Source organism: Mytilus galloprovincialis, chromosome 8 (assembly GCF_965363235.1).
Source record: "Mytilus galloprovincialis chromosome 8, xbMytGall1.hap1.1, whole genome shotgun sequence".
NCBI classification, from domain to species: Eukaryota; Metazoa; Mollusca; class Bivalvia; order Mytilida; family Mytilidae; genus Mytilus; species Mytilus galloprovincialis.
In genome coordinates, this window is record NC_134845.1 from 72733247 (window position 1) to 72749363 (window position 16117).

The window sequence follows — 16117 nt, forward strand, 5'->3', positions numbered from 1 at the left end:
TTTGACCAAACAAACAGACTAAAAAGTAAAATCACAAAAATACTGAACTCAGAGGAAAATCAATTCGGAAAGTCCATAATCACATGGCAAAATCAAATAACAAAACGCATCAAAAACGAATGGACAAGAACTGTCATATTCCTGACTTGGTACAGGCATTTTCAAATGTAGAAAATGGTGGATTGAACCTGGTTTTATAGCTAGCTAAACCTCTCACTTGTATGACATGCTCCTATACATGATGAAAGACGAAACAGACGATGGCCTTGGAATACAAATAACCAGCCGTAAATGTATTGTTGATATTTAAAATAAGAAATGCAGTTATGTAGATCTGCAATATGAAAATCTTCCACATTTCAATTAATTAAAATCAGTTCAATGAAGTAACGGCACTGTAGTTGAGAAATCCCCATCGTCAATTGGCGATTTGATGTTCGCAAATGCAGTTTTACTGTCCGCGTGAAGGGGAGACAGTAAAACAGAAATTTGCGACCGTCAAATCAAAATTGATTGTGGCTACTCTTCAACCATATATATCCATCCTCTATAAGTAAAACACATGGCCCATTATGTAAATTTTAAAACTAAATTGACTAAAAGTGTCACAAAAATGTGCTGTTTTTCATTCAATCCTGCGTTTCTATAATTTGTATTTATACTGTATAAAAAATCAGAAACGGTGTGCATCAGACTTACAAATTCAATAAAAGAGACAGCTTTACAGTCAGTGAAAAACTTACCGGGGTTCTTGAAGCAGAATAAACAACACTTCTATCTTGTGAAAGGACGAGACGGGGACAAGCCATAAAAACACAAGATATTAGACCGATTTCTATTGAAATGAGCTTCCCATACATTAGTTTTTTTTAGATTTTATGGCGGGAGACAAGAGAAAGGGGACGAGAGAATGGAGAAAGGTATCCCCTGTCCAACCCCTCATAAATCTAGAACTGTAAAAGTAACGACATCAAAACTCAAATCTATTCTGTGTTTTTGTGGCAAAAAGCATTGTGCATAAGTTTTATATCAGTTGGTAGAGGAAAACTAAAGTTAGAGAATGGAAACCAATGTTGTAAAAACGGACGTACATTATGATACGTACATTCGGATCGATGTACAAACAGACAAGGATATAACTAAATGCCCCCTTTGCTTCGGCGTGGGCATAAAAATGTACATTTATGAAATAAAATAAAACTCCGCGAAACTTTATGCATGGTTTTTGCACAAAGACGTTATGGCTAAACGTGACATCATATAAATGAAAACTAACAAACTGAAGGTCATAACCTTATTTGTAAACGGCTATTTTGAGGTTGGTGTTGTTTTATTTTCGATACTATTGTAGTTATCGAACATTGGTTAATCAAAGCAATTCAAAATGGCAGGTCCCTCCTTTTTTCAATTATTTGAATTCGAGTTATCTCCCTGTGTACGCAAACCTTACCTTAAAACATATTTAAAATAATCAGCAGTAATTGATAATTGTGACATAAATATCAGTGTATTTTCAGCAGTTTGCTTAAATTAAATTCCTATCTTAACTTTTTCTGATTTTCTTCTTTTCAGAATCATTACAATTCAGCAGGATAATTTTAAATTCTAATTCGGTTTACATTATCCGGTAGAGTTTAGTTAAAATTGATAAAGACAGAACAGAGTCATCTACATTGAAAAAACAAAATACTTTCAATTTAACCAGATTGAATCACTTACCACAAAAGTCGATGTAAAGAATCAAGAGCTATCCTTGACATCTTGGTATCTTTAGATCTGAGTTGTGACAAACACATCGTAAGAAAGTATGGCCAATTTTGTAAGAAAAATTGTTTTTGGCTGACACACAAGAGACAAGTCACTAATGGAAACATGTGCTGTAAAAAAGAAATATAGGAAATAGTTAATATACTTTTTTTCACTTTTTATGTCATACCGAACAACAGTCTATTGCTTTTCCTCCATTGCTTTTTTTCTATTAATATTCTTCCACCTATTTTTGGCCCCTAATACCTAAACTTGGTACCATAACCCTTCAAAGATATCTCAACCTTCCTTTTGAGGTATTTCGCCTTCTGAACAAATTTCATGGACATCCATTCACCTTAACTAAAGTTATTGTCCTAAAACAAAATGTGTCTTTGGACGTGTGTGACGACGAAGACAAAGACAAAGATGACAACAATGACAACAAAGAAGACGCCAAACAATAATATAATGGAATAATACAAACGCAAATTTTTTTGCAGTCGCATATAAAAGGTGGAAGAATCAGGAAAAAGAAATGGAGGAAAATCAACCTAGTCGATCTGGTAACAAAAAATGGTGTAAATTTTTATGATCTATAAATAGAGAAAATTTTAAAGGTTACTTTGATATCTGTTTATATACTTAAAATTGAAAAAATGAATAAAAAAAAAATTGTAAGAAATTTGTAAAAAAGTTATTAAAATTTTAAAAACATTAACCATAGAGTAAATGTGTTTTTTCCCAGCAGAAAATCTAAGTCCATTTAAAAGTAAAATACAAAATAATGGAATTTTATTTTTACAAAAGAGGTATGGCCAATATGCCGAGGATTTTTTTCACAGAAGGGCCAATTTCAAAAAGTGCCAACAGAGTAAAATTTCCTATAAAAACCAAAAATAAAAATGCTTTTTGATCAATATCTCGATTTACATATAGTATGATATGTGTGATCAATAGTTAATTTAACCCTAAAAAAGGATGAAAGTCCAATATCCGGATTTTCGGGTGTTTTTATGTGAAAAAAACAGGGAATCCCCCAAGAAGGACATTTCAAACCAAAGAAAAGTTATGCTTTTTATTACTGTTGTTATTCATACTAATTTTTACTTCAAAAATGAAATTGGTTTAGTGTGTCCTTATTACATAAAACACAACTTTTTAAAGAAAAAATTGTAACATCGATAAATTGTACCAATATAGCTTCTAAATAAGATATATAATGATAAGAATCGCCGTAGCTCCACCAGTAGAGCAGAGAACTACTACTAAATGACGGTTTTGAAGAAAGGGTTCGAACCTCGCTCAGAACTTTTGCATATGTTTGTGTTGTTTTATTAAATTTTAAAGTTTCTATCATATTTTTTTGTGTTGTTTGCTTGATTCATAGAGTCATTTTGGTTCATTTTGACTATTCAGTTAGTGTACTAGTAAATAATTTTACGTGTATCAAAGAAAAAACAATGTATCGCTTATTGTGTGCAATCCTATGACTGTCCATACTCTTGAATTACTTTCTATTCATGTGTTTACGTTATTACATATATCCAAGGGACAACTGTCGTCAAACTGATGTAGGTGCCTGTACATAACCAATAACACGAGAATTATTTCTATAGAAATTAAGCCTACATGTTGCGGGTGTAATATACACATAACTTAAAATAAGGCCATTGTATACAATTTTCATAACAACAAAACACATTTCGTCGAAACCTTTTTTGAACATGGTATTATATGTAACAAATGCAGTCAACAACAATTTTGTCGCCAAATCACAAACTGTAAAGATACTAGTACTGAAATTTTTACCACCGTCTATACACGGGTACATAACTCATCAGAAAAATAAAACAACATAACAGAACAAATCAATTACACTACAAATCGTGATTGTAGGTAAAACATCAAGAAGCTGTTGCATCTGTATCACAACGAAGGGTCGATTTGTTAAAATTACAGAAAAGGCAATACAACATGAAGTAGAAACACAGGGTGATCTATGACCAACTGATGTAAGATGTTCTCCGGTTAAAATATATACATGTACATGTATTTTCTCGTCTAATCTTATAGACGATAAAACCTTAAAAGACCAGGACAAATACTGTGTAACAGATATACATACATTGTATTCAGAATGAGAAAATCACGATTTGAATTAGTTCGATATTATTTGGCTCCTTGAGAAGTTACATGGTATGGCACCTTGCATAAAGGATGTTAATAATAAAATAAATCAATATTAAAAAATCAATAGTCATGGCATTGTTTTTGTAGGAATACCTGTTCAAGGTATGAAAATAAATGATGTGACGTATTTTTATGTACTATAAATACCCCGGTAGCATCTATCGGGCTATTTAAAACATGATTTTACCTATCTTATCGAATGAAACAAATTGCCGGTAAATTGGCTATACCTCTTTACTTCTGGATACTATTTTATGATCATAAACAAGCTTCTGTACAAATTTGGTAGATCCAGTATAGTTTAAGAAAGTTATTAAAATTTCAAAAACTTTAACTACAGAAGGAATGTTATGTTTCCTAGCAGCAAAACTAAGTCCATTTATAAGTGAAAAACAGAAAAAATGGAATTTTATTTTTACAAAATTTACTTCTGAATACTATCTTATAATCATAAACAAGCTTCTGTCCAGTTTGGTACAAATCTGGGATGGTTTAAAAAAGTTATTAAAATTTTAAAAACTTTAACCACAGAGTAAATGTTATGTTTCCCGGCAGAAAAACTAAGTCCATTTATGAGTAAAATACGAAAAAAAATGGAATTTTATTTTTACAAAATTTACTTCTGGATACTATCTTATGATCATAAACAAGCTTCTGTACAAGTTTTGTAGAAATCCAGTATAGTTTAAGAAAGTTATAAAAATTTCAAAAACTATAACCACAGAGTGAATATTTGTGGACGACGACGACGGAATGTAGGATCACTATGTCTCACTTTTTCGACTAAAGTCGAAGGCTCGACAATAACAACGACACCGACGATGACAGTATGAAGGTTCGCTAATGTCTTCCTTTTTCGACTAAAGTTGAAGGCTCGACAATAAAAAAATCATTCACTCCTTTTCTGCTGTGTCCAAAAAGTAACTGAAACTTATCATATCCAAGATATAATGGACTTCAGGTTTAAAAAAAACAAGAATGTGTCCAAAGTACACGGATGCCCCACTCCCACTATTATTTTCCATGTTCAATGGACCGTGAAATTGGATGAACAAATTTAATTAGGCATTAAAATTAGAAAGATAATATCATAGGGAACATGTGTACTAAGTTTCAAGTTGATTGGACTTCAACTTCATCAAAAACTACCTTGACCAAAAACTTTAACCTGAAACATGCACTTTCATTTTCTATGTTCAGTGGACTGTGAAATTGGGGTCAAAAGTTTAATTTGGCTTTAAAATTAGAAAGATCATATCATAAGGAACATATGTACTAAGTTTCAAGTTGATTGGACTTCAACTTCATCAAAAACTACCTTGACCAAAAACTTTAACCTGAAGCGGGACAGACGGTACAACGAACAGACGGACAGACGGAAAGACGGACGAACGGATGAACGGACGCACAGACCAGAAAACATAATGCCCCTCTACTATCGTAGGTGGGGCATAAAAATACTATATGGTTATAAGGTAGTATTTTACATTCAATTTTGGTTAACAATTTTTTATTTGGTTCTATTTTTCAAGAACTTAGATTAAAATAAAGGACTACAATTCTTTATCTTAATATTTAAGCTTATAAAGTATCAATCAAGTTAATGAGAAGCTTTGCACAACTGAGTTTTTTTTTATTCTGTCAGGTTATGGTAAGTTTGTATTTTTAACTGTCCCTGATATGAGGAACAGAATGAGGTGTTTGAGAAGTGTGTTCAACTGTCCCTGATAGGTGGAACAGAATGAGGTGTTTGAGAAGTGTGTTCAACTGTCCCTGATAGGAGGAACAGAATGAGGTGTTTGAGAAGTGTGTTAAACTGTCCCTGATAGGAGGAACAGAATGAGGTGTTTGAGAAGTGTGTTAAACTGTCCCTGATAGGTGGAACAGAATGAGGTGTTTGAGAAGTGTGTTCAACTGTCCCTGATAGGAGGAACAGAATGAGGTGTTTGAGAAGTGTGTTAAACTGTCCCTGATAGGAGGAACAGAATGAGGTGTTTGAGAAGTGTGTTAAACTGTACCTGATAGGAGGAACAGAATGAGGTGTTTGAGAAGTGTGTTTAACTGTCCCTGATAGGAGGAACAGAATGAGGTGTTTGAGAAGTGTGTTAAACTGTCCCTGATAGGTGGAACAGAATGAGGTGTTTGAGAAGTGTGTTTAACTGTCCCTGATAGGAGGAACAGAATGAGGTGTTTGAGAAGTGTGTTTAACTGTCCCTGATAGGAGGAACAGAATGAGGTGTTTGAGAAGTGTGTTAAACTGTCCCTGATAGGTGGAACAGAATGAGGTGTTTGAGAAGTGTGTTCAACTGTCCCTAATATGAGGAACAGAATGAGGTGTTTGAGAAGTGTGTTAAACTGTTCCTGATAGGTGGAACAGAATGAGGTGTTTGAGAAGTGTGTTTAACTGTCCCTGATAGGAGGAACAGAATGAGGTGTTTGAGAAGTGTGTTTAACTGTCCCTGATAGGAGGAACAGAATGAGGTGTTTGAGAAGTGTGTTAAACTGACCCTGATAGGTGGAACAGAATGAGGTGTTTGAGAAGTGTGTTAAACTGTCCCTAATATGAGGAACAGAATGAGGTGTTTGAGAAGTGTGTTAAACTGTCCCTGATAGGTGGAACAGAATGAGGTGTTTGAGAAGTGTGTTCAACTGTCCCTGATAGGAGGAACAGAATGGGGTGTTTGAGAAGTGTGTTAAACTGTCCCTGATAGGTGGAACAGAATGAGGTGTTTGAGAAGTGTGTTCAACTGTCCCTGATAGGAGGAACATAATGGGGTGTTTGAGAAGTGTGTTAAACTGTCCCTGATAGATGGAACAGATTGAGGTGTTTGAGAAGTGTGTTAAACTGTCCCTGATAGGAGGAACAGAATGAGGTGTTTGAGAAGTGTGTTAAACTGTCCCTGATTGGTGGAACAGAATGAGGTGTTTGAGAAGTGTGTTAAACTGTCCCTGATAGGAGGAACAAAACGAGGTGTTTGAGAAGTGTGTTAAAGTGTCCCTGATAAGAGGAACAGATTGAGGTGTTTGAGAAGTGTGATTTCAAAGATTCTAGATTCATATTCTGACATGTTAACTCTGAATCTTCTACAAATTTCAATGAGCTTCCGTTTTGATTATGGTTTATAAATGCTATTGCATGTTACTTACAAAATTATGTTTTTTCTTTGTGGTCATATCTACAGCTGATGAATACAGGGAATCAACGAGATTTTTCAGAACTGGAACATTTACTTCATTCTTAGCAGTCTACAAAGAAAAATGAATATGACAGGAGAAGAGACACTGAGATGCCATCACTTTAGAATATTTTCATAATCTCAGTCCAATAGTAGAGAGTATACTTGTTTACCTTTGTCTCTCATCTTACATTCCACCTGATACTGTCAAACTATGTTTATTTTCATGATTTTTATGGTTGGCTGCATCCACTAATTTAAGTATCAAATAATTTTTTTAAAAAGGTAACCAAATTGATGTCTTCAAAAAACCTTAACCACAGGTAGACTGGAATTAAATGTTGATGCGGCCAACAAACAAAAGACAAAGGAATCTAAGGTTTCACTACATGTTGCAAGCTAGACAATAAATGTTAAGAGTAAGTCCTATAAGAGGAGCAAATATGCATAGATAACAAATAGTTGCTTTTTGGTAGATAGTTATCTCATTGGCAATCATACCACATCTTCTTATTTTATTTTCATATTTTCAGTCTAGATAAAAAAATTGCGCATAATGCAACACAAGTTATTCGAATAACTGCTTACAACTAAGCTTGATGTGACATTGTCTTTTGACCTACACCCCTCCCCTCTCATCCATCTATTTATACTAACAAAACTATTGTGCAAAGTACATTCAACATTATAAAAAACAGAGTATGATGTCAGAACACACTGAAAACTAACAGCATACATACTGCTGCCACTGGAAGTAATATATCCACAAACAACTGGGCCAGGGCATGCTTGATGTCACGATCTTTCACATCCAGGAAATACTGAGCCAGCTCATGTAAAAATGACACACTTGCTTCAAACTCCTCTATTGGATGCATCTAGAGAAAGAATAATGTTATTAACAATTCATAACTTCTGTAAAACCACCTGCTTTAGAGGCTGAAACAAGTTGAACTGTGAACTACTAAATTCTCACTCATGATACCCATGGTATTCAGTAAACACAAAGTTTAAAGCCAATGAATTCTACAATCTATCACATGGTATATACCATGACATTTTTTTCATTGAATTTATTTGTTATTTTTTTAAACAAATAATCAAAGTTATAAGGAACTTATTACCAGACCACAACATTGTGAGGAAGTCAAATATATCACAAACAGGAGACAGGATATAATGGAAGTCATAAATATTGGTATGGACAGCCTTCACGCTTAACTTTTCAGTCCACAAGCCAGAAGCTTAATTTTTTGAATATTTAAGTTGAATTATGTAGGCTTGTAGAGAAGAATTTTACAAGCCAATGCTGTATGAAATGTGGTTAAGCATGAAGATTGTATGGATGTCAATTTTATTCATCATACTATATTTAATGCCAGATTTGACTTGTTAAACTCAGTTGACAATATTTTCTCCAGGTAACATTCTGCTCTATCACCATCCTGTTAGCTAGAATTTTTCAAAATCTTTGTACATTTGACTATGTTTTACTTTAAATTTTGTACATTTGTAAAAACAATTTTGAGTTTTATATGATTCAAGTGTCTGTTCAGCTAAAATCTTATATCTTGAGATGGTGAAGGGACAACTGCTGACCACTACATGTCCTGAGTGAACTCAATACTTACTCCCTCCTGTTATCCACAATTCTTCTAATATACTGAACAATATATAACTTGCCAACATAACTGCATCCTAAAAATGTGATAAAATTTACTGAGTTCAGCAGATTTTAACAGTATTATTTCTCACCTTTACTTTGAAATACTTGAGTCCTGTGAGCAAGCTTATTATACTCTGAGCTGTATATGGTGTTTGATCACGAATCTTTAGTTCACGTAGTTCAAGGTTAAAGTGTTTCTTAACAGCATGAAATCTGCAATCATTCAAATATAATATACAACAAGATTGTTCCCTATAACATGTGACGTAAGACAGTTTTACCATCTTACAACTTACCAAATAACTCATTGATAGTACTTAAAAGATTTGTATTTGAGCGGGACTGGTCTGTTTGAATTTGTTTCCTTGTCTTATATTTCAATAGACTATATAATAGAAAGATAAATTCATGCATGATACACATACAAGTATTGTAAAAAGAAAAACCTACAGAACTGTTATTCATATTCTTTATATACATTGCAAAAAAGAAGTAATACATTAGTTCTTCTGACTTTTATCTTGTTTGTGAGTTAAACAGCTTAGTTTACACTCAATAACACTTAGAACAAGAGTCTCTAAAAAGTCTGTGTTGCTAACTAGCACCTTCAACAATTTCCACTTTTTAGTAAAATTCATCATTAAAGGGGAAAACTGTATAAAGAGTCTGATGATAATTTCAGTCATATTTGACATATTTGTAGATCTTTTTCTACTGATCATTTTTCCTTTTTAAAGTTTCTATTTATTCCTTTTTTTAGTTTTCAAGACAAAAGACATATAAAATGCTCTGCAGGGAGCAGCTTGATACACTGTTAGATTCAGCATATAAAAATAAATGGGGAACATGTCCACGAGTCACAGATGATCCCCCCTGCTTGCATATCATATAAAGTTATAAAGGGACATAACTGGTGAAGGGTACAGGTGAAGCTACCAAAATTTGAACTTGATCTGTATTTTGTATTTTGTGGTAATAAGTACTGTGTATAAGATTTTGATAACATTTGGTGTAAGCAAACTTAAAAAAGAGAACAGAAACAAACAAGAATGAATGCATAGGACACTGATGTTACACTTGCATTAGTATTTTCTATGTTCAGTGGACTGTGAAATTAGGGTCAAAAATGTAATTTGGCATTTAAATTAGAAAGATCATATCATAGGGATGATTTGTACTAAGTTTCAAGTTGATTGGACTTGAACCTCATCAATCAGGGTGCTGGATAGCACCACTGGGAAGTTTGCAACTGTAGATGTGTATTATTTCAAATAGGTTATAGATGTGTATTATATGTATTTAATCATATATGTATTTAATCATAGCTCTAATGTTTTTAACTAAACCATTTTCTTTTCAGCAATTACCAAAAATTACTTTTTTTCATATGTTCGTCATATAAAATTTGATATTTTCTGTTGCAACCTTATATAGAAGTTTATTCTCTTGAAAACCATCTAATTGGCTACGTAAAACAAGCTTAACATTTTATCTAAACCTTTCCTTAATAACCCAAAAAAAATTTTGAAAATGATAACAGGAGAGACAAAATATTGTACCAACGATCAAAAAATGTTTCAAGATATTCTTGTATGAAATCATTTAGATTGCATCTTTTAATATGTTGTTCTTAAAGTACTGTTTGTTTTGATTTGCTTATGTAGAGGGTTGTTTGAATAAGTAACTTTTAATAAATTTTTCAATTTCAAAATTCAACATTTTTTGAAAATGACCCATATATTGTATTTTAATGTATGAATGTTAACTATATGCATGTATTTTGTTTGAGGGCCTCAATGAAAATTAGACTAGTTCTAATTGAGTTACCCTCTTTAAATAAAGAATTTATTATTTTATTATTATTATTATTATTATTATTATTATGCCATATCTAGGGCCTGGGATTTTATAGTATTTTTTTCCATTTGTAACTGGGCATAACCATAACCTTAACAGTAAAATGACGGCACCAAAATTCAAACTTGATCTTGGTTTTGTGGTTAAAGTATCTATAATACTAAAATTACGAGGTCCAATTTGTCAGCCGTCATCGGGTAAAAACGACAAATCAAAGAATTCAACTCTATATAGAACAAATATAGGACAATGGTGTAGATTAAAAATTACACCACTCCAGACCCTTTTGTTTTCCACATAATTAATATTGCCAATAATTAACAAGTTCCAGGTCGAATCTGATACCGATACCAATAGTATATTCACCTGTTAGCTATTACCTTATCTGTACGTTCCGCATTTGACAGGCGCACCACCAAACAGTGTATTTAGGATTTTGCTATATACACGGGTCATAATCAAAGGGCTGACACTACTAAATTCTATCATTGTCAAATTGTTCCCTATTGTAGTTTTATTCAGCAATCAGCAAGACTTTCTAAGATAACTAATATAGGAGAATGCTGTTGATTAAAAAATACTCCATTCCTGGATAGCCAGGACCTTTTGTTTTCCAAATAATTAATATTACCAATAATTGATAAGTTCCAGGTCGACGGATTCAGAAAAATTTGAAAGCAAAAAAAAACTGTGTATCTTATAATCGACATGACTTTATCAGATGACAATACCAATTACTAAAATAAGGCTTAGGCATAGTTATATACTTTAAGTCAGTCACGGACCCGCGATATCACGGGTGTGTACTTGTTGTGTATAAGTTTCGTAACATTTGGTTGAGGCACACTAAAGTTAGAGCACAGAATTGAAAAAAAATCGTAAATGTTCCGCGGAGCCCAGTGTCTCGCCTACTTTTGCTGTTAATTGATAGAAACAAAAATGAGGAAGAAAACTAATAAAAATATTTCTCTCTATACTATCTTTTTATTGTAGGAAGCTTCTGTCCAAGTTTGGTAAAAATTCAGGATAGTTTATGAATCTAATAAATGTTTTAAAAATTTTAACTGCAGACTGTATGTAATGTCAACTAGAAGAAAGCTAAGTCCACTAATAAAGTAAAATACGGAAAGACAAGAACAAAATTTCCTTCTACATACTAGCTTTTGATCATAAACAAGCTTCTGTTCAAGTTTGGTACGAATCCAGAATAGTTTAAGTAAGTTATTATAATTCTATAAACTTTAGCCACAGAGTGAATGTAACATTTCCTGGCAGAAAAACTAAGACCATTTATAAGTAAAATACTGAAAACCAGATGCTCCGCAGGACTCAGCTTGATTTGACTGCAGAGGTCGAACCCTGAACAGTTGGGGCAAGTATGGACAGAACATTCAAGCTGGATACAGCTCATAATTTGGATTGTGATTAAAAAGTTGACACAGCATAGGTTTCTGACACAGAATGTGGTACAATGTCAGAGAGATCCATACAGTTACACACAAGTTATTGTTCTGAAACTAGAAAAATGCTTGTTTTTTGGCCCCTTGTTGGCCCTTAATTCCTAGACTGTTTGCCCCATAACCCTTAAAATAAATCCCAACTTTCTACTTATGGTATTAAACATTGTGGTACAATTTCAGAGCAATTGAAATACTTATGCACAACTTATTGTCCTGAAACTAGATAACTGCTTGTTTTTGGCCCCTTTGGACCCCTAATTCCTAAACAAATGGGACCATAACCCCCAAAATGAATCCAAACCTTCCTTTTGTGGTTATAAACATTGTGTTAAAATTTTATGGATTTCTATTTACTTATACTAAAGTTATTATCCAGAAACCATCTGTCTTCGATGATGCTGAAGACGACAACGTGATACCAATATACGATCAAAATTTTTTTACTTTTTGCGGTCGTATAAAAATTGATTTTATTTTTACAAAATTTACTTCTGGATACTATTGTATGATTATAAACAAGCTTCTGTCCAAGTTTGGTAGAAATCAAGGATAGTTTAAGAAAGTTACTAAAATTTCAAACATTAACCAAAGAGTGAATATTTGTGGACGCCGCCGACATAATGTAGGAATGCTATGTCTCGCTTTTTTGACAAAAGTCGAAGGCTCGACAACAATTACAATTTTTGAATTTGTAAAGGCGCTCCAGAACAGTAAAACAGACCCCACCAAAACTCAAATTTAATCAGTATTTTGTGATAATGAGCATTGTGTATAAGTTTCATAACATTTGGTCGAGACGAACTAAAGTTAGAGATCGTTCACAAAAATTTCAAGCAACTTTTCCATTTGTTAAGGAGAATATTTCGTATAATTGTAAAATAGACGCCACAATAATTTAACTGGACCTGCGTTTTGTGGAAAAAAGTATTGTCTATAAGTTTCATACAATTTGGTTTAGGAAAACTAAAGTAAGAGAACAGAATCCAATTTGTCAAGGACCACAACTCTAGAATTGTTAAATCGACACCACCAAAATTCAACTTGACCTGTGTTTTGTGGAAATAGGCATTGCGTATAAGTTTCATACAATTTGGTTTAGGAAAACTAAAGTTAGAGACCAGAAACTAATTTTTGGATGTACGGACGTATGTACAAGCAAAGGATGTACATACTTACAGAAGCAAAAGGGTGAAAATTAATACGGTGGGACATAACAATAGCAGTATGAAGACAGGAATAAAAAGTTGAAATACACTAGATTCATAGAGGTGCTTATATATAACCCTGTAACACGTTTTATAGTTGATGCTGTGAAATTTAGCATTGAGGCAATAACATTTGAGATTTTTGGTTCGTCATAATTATTTGAACTAGCCGCACTTATAGTAAGAAAGTCATTTTGCTATTACAAGGACAGATTTTATTTAATCATGTAAATAATTGCTACAGCCGTTATATTGTTACACTGAGTTAAGTAGAAGCTGACCTGCCTGCTTTATCCTTGTAACGATTTGTGTACAAATTTAATAATTCATCATAACACTTAGGAGGCTGTGATATGTACCAACTGTCGTTAAGTCAATGTTTTTAAGCTGTCAGTTTGATCCACGTGCTGAGCATGCTAGACAAGTGAAGGTCCTTTAATCCACATTGGAATGTGAAATAGCTAGTATTTAAAAAGCTGAATTTGAAAGTTTATAAATGTTTTTGGCATCAAAACCTTTCGATCGATGTTTTATAACTTTTGACAAAACATGTACTTTTCTATCATTGCCAGTATTTACCAATACTCGTTCCTGGCATGTGACATAAGCCATATGATTATCGAGTATTTCTGTCACCTGTGTATAATTGTTCAATCAAACTTTTTATCACTTGTCAATTATCCGACGGCTTGCTCAAAATATAAACAAGCTGCATTCAGTAACGTCAGTCATACAGGATTCTTTCGATACACTCTGGCTTTTACTCTATACTTAAAAATAAACATTCATAAATATCGTACATAGTAAAAATTGAGCGGAAAAATGTTTATTCATGAAATATTCATGAATGAAACGATGTCTCGTGTAGATTACTTTTGATTTTCTCTTCCGTAAAGTAGTGTTTGTGATACTCATTTTCAAAATGAAGTTTAATTCACCTGAATTGTCGGTGAACATTCATTCCTTTTTTTTTTCAAGCTGTAATCTTTTCAAAAGGACTTTTTAAATTTCAAAAGCATCTTCCTAGAATCAGTATTCAAACACTAGTACTACATTATCTTGGAGCAGAACATTTGCAATAGTCTGTCATCGGAAGTTAAGGCTGACGCCTAAGGAAAGTATTGCTATAGCAAACTTCTCAAAAACTACCTTGACCAAAAACTTAACCAAAAATTTTAACATGTAACTCACACTATCATTTTCTATGTTCAGTGGACGGTGAAATTGGGGTCAAAAATCTCATTTCCCATTTAAATAAGATAAATCATATCATAGGGTAATTTGAAATCATAAAAGTTCTCTAGATATAGAGCTAACACAATTTGTTACTATAGGGCCTTAATTAAACACTATATTATTAAAAGGAAAATAATACTATTAAAAGTAAACAATATTATTAAAAGTAAACAATATTTATACCACATTGCCTCACATTCTCATTAAGAAAAAAATCACATACCTAATTACATGGGCATTTAAGAAGTCAGAATGTGAATATATATGTTCAAACTCCTTTAGGTCATTTTTTAGTAGCAATAAACAAAAAAACTATGTCAACTGGATATGCTTTGATACTATATATGCCCTTGAATTTTTACTAGATAACATTTTTGTTCGCTTTGGAGATTCCGTATATTGTCAGGTTATTGGAATTCCAATGGGGACTGTGTTTTTGTAATGCTATGAGTTACAATTTATGACAAAAATCAGAAAAAGACCCATCGAAACAACATCTGATAGACAAATTTAATAATACTTTTAGATATTTGGATGATATTTTTGCTCTAAATAATGACGACTTCAGTATGTATACTAGAGAAATTTATTCTGTGGAACTTACTTTAAATAAAACTAATACTAACAATGACCACTGACCTTTCCTCGATCTTGATATCTATATCATTAACAGAAAGCTTAATACTAAAATTTATGATAAAAGAGATAATTTTTAATTTCCTATCGTTAATTATCCATTCTTAGATGGTGACGTTCCCTTGTCACCATCTTACGGTGTTTATATATCTCAACTTGTACGATTTGCTCGTGTATGTAACAATGTTTTAGATGTTAACGAGAGAAATTTATGTATTACTGAAAAATTATTACACCAGGGTTTTCGATATCACCAACTTGTCAAAACATTTACTAAATTTTATCATCCCTATAAGACCATCATTCTTAAATATAGCTCAACATGCAGACTTCTTATACGTTCAGGTATTTCACATCCAATTTCTTATGGAAATATTCTTTATAAAGCACAAAAATGTTAGTATTCACCTCAGAAGCTAACAAAACCTTTAAATAAGACTTATTAAGAAGGGATATAATTACAATACTGCTGTCAGGTCATTAAAGATTGCATATTTTGGCGTTTATATTGATTCACTTATAGGGTCTTTGCATCAGAACTAAACACATTCATTTAAAAACCAGTTGTTGGCATGACATGGGTTATGTTTTTCTCATATATGATATGATGGTATGATACTAAACCCCTAACGGGAAGGATTGTGCCTGATATTCATATGATGAAGACATAATCTTTCAATCAGTTTAATTGAAGTCTGGAGCTGGCATGTCAGTTAACTGCTAGTAGTCTGTTGTTATTTAGTATTATTGTCATTTTGTTTATTTTCTTTGGTTACATCTTCTGACATCAGACGCGGACTTCTCTTGAACTGAATTTTAATGTGCGTATTGTTATGCGTTTACTTTTCTACATTGGCTAGAGGTATAGGGGGAGGGTTGAGATCTCATAAACATGTTTAACCCCGCCGCATTTTAGCGCCTGTCCCAAGTCAGAAGCCTCTG

General features: G+C 32.8%; 1 protein-coding gene across 7 annotated transcripts in view; it reads right to left on the reverse strand.

Moving 5' to 3' along the window:
• Nucleotides 1–16117, reverse strand: part of LOC143042521 (protein furry-like) — a 373316-nt gene that overhangs the window by 329620 nt on the left and 27579 nt on the right. For all 7 annotated transcript variants that reach the window (XM_076214885.1, XM_076214883.1, XM_076214882.1 and 4 more), the window contains exons 10-13: nucleotides 8871–8994; nucleotides 7856–7993; nucleotides 7087–7185; nucleotides 1720–1877 (exon numbers count right to left, since the gene is read on the reverse strand). In XM_076214885.1, coding sequence (XP_076071000.1) covers nucleotides 1720–1877; nucleotides 7087–7185; nucleotides 7856–7993; nucleotides 8871–8994 — 519 coding nt within the window. The remainder of the gene's footprint in view (nucleotides 1–1719; nucleotides 1878–7086; nucleotides 7186–7855; nucleotides 7994–8870; nucleotides 8995–16117) is intronic.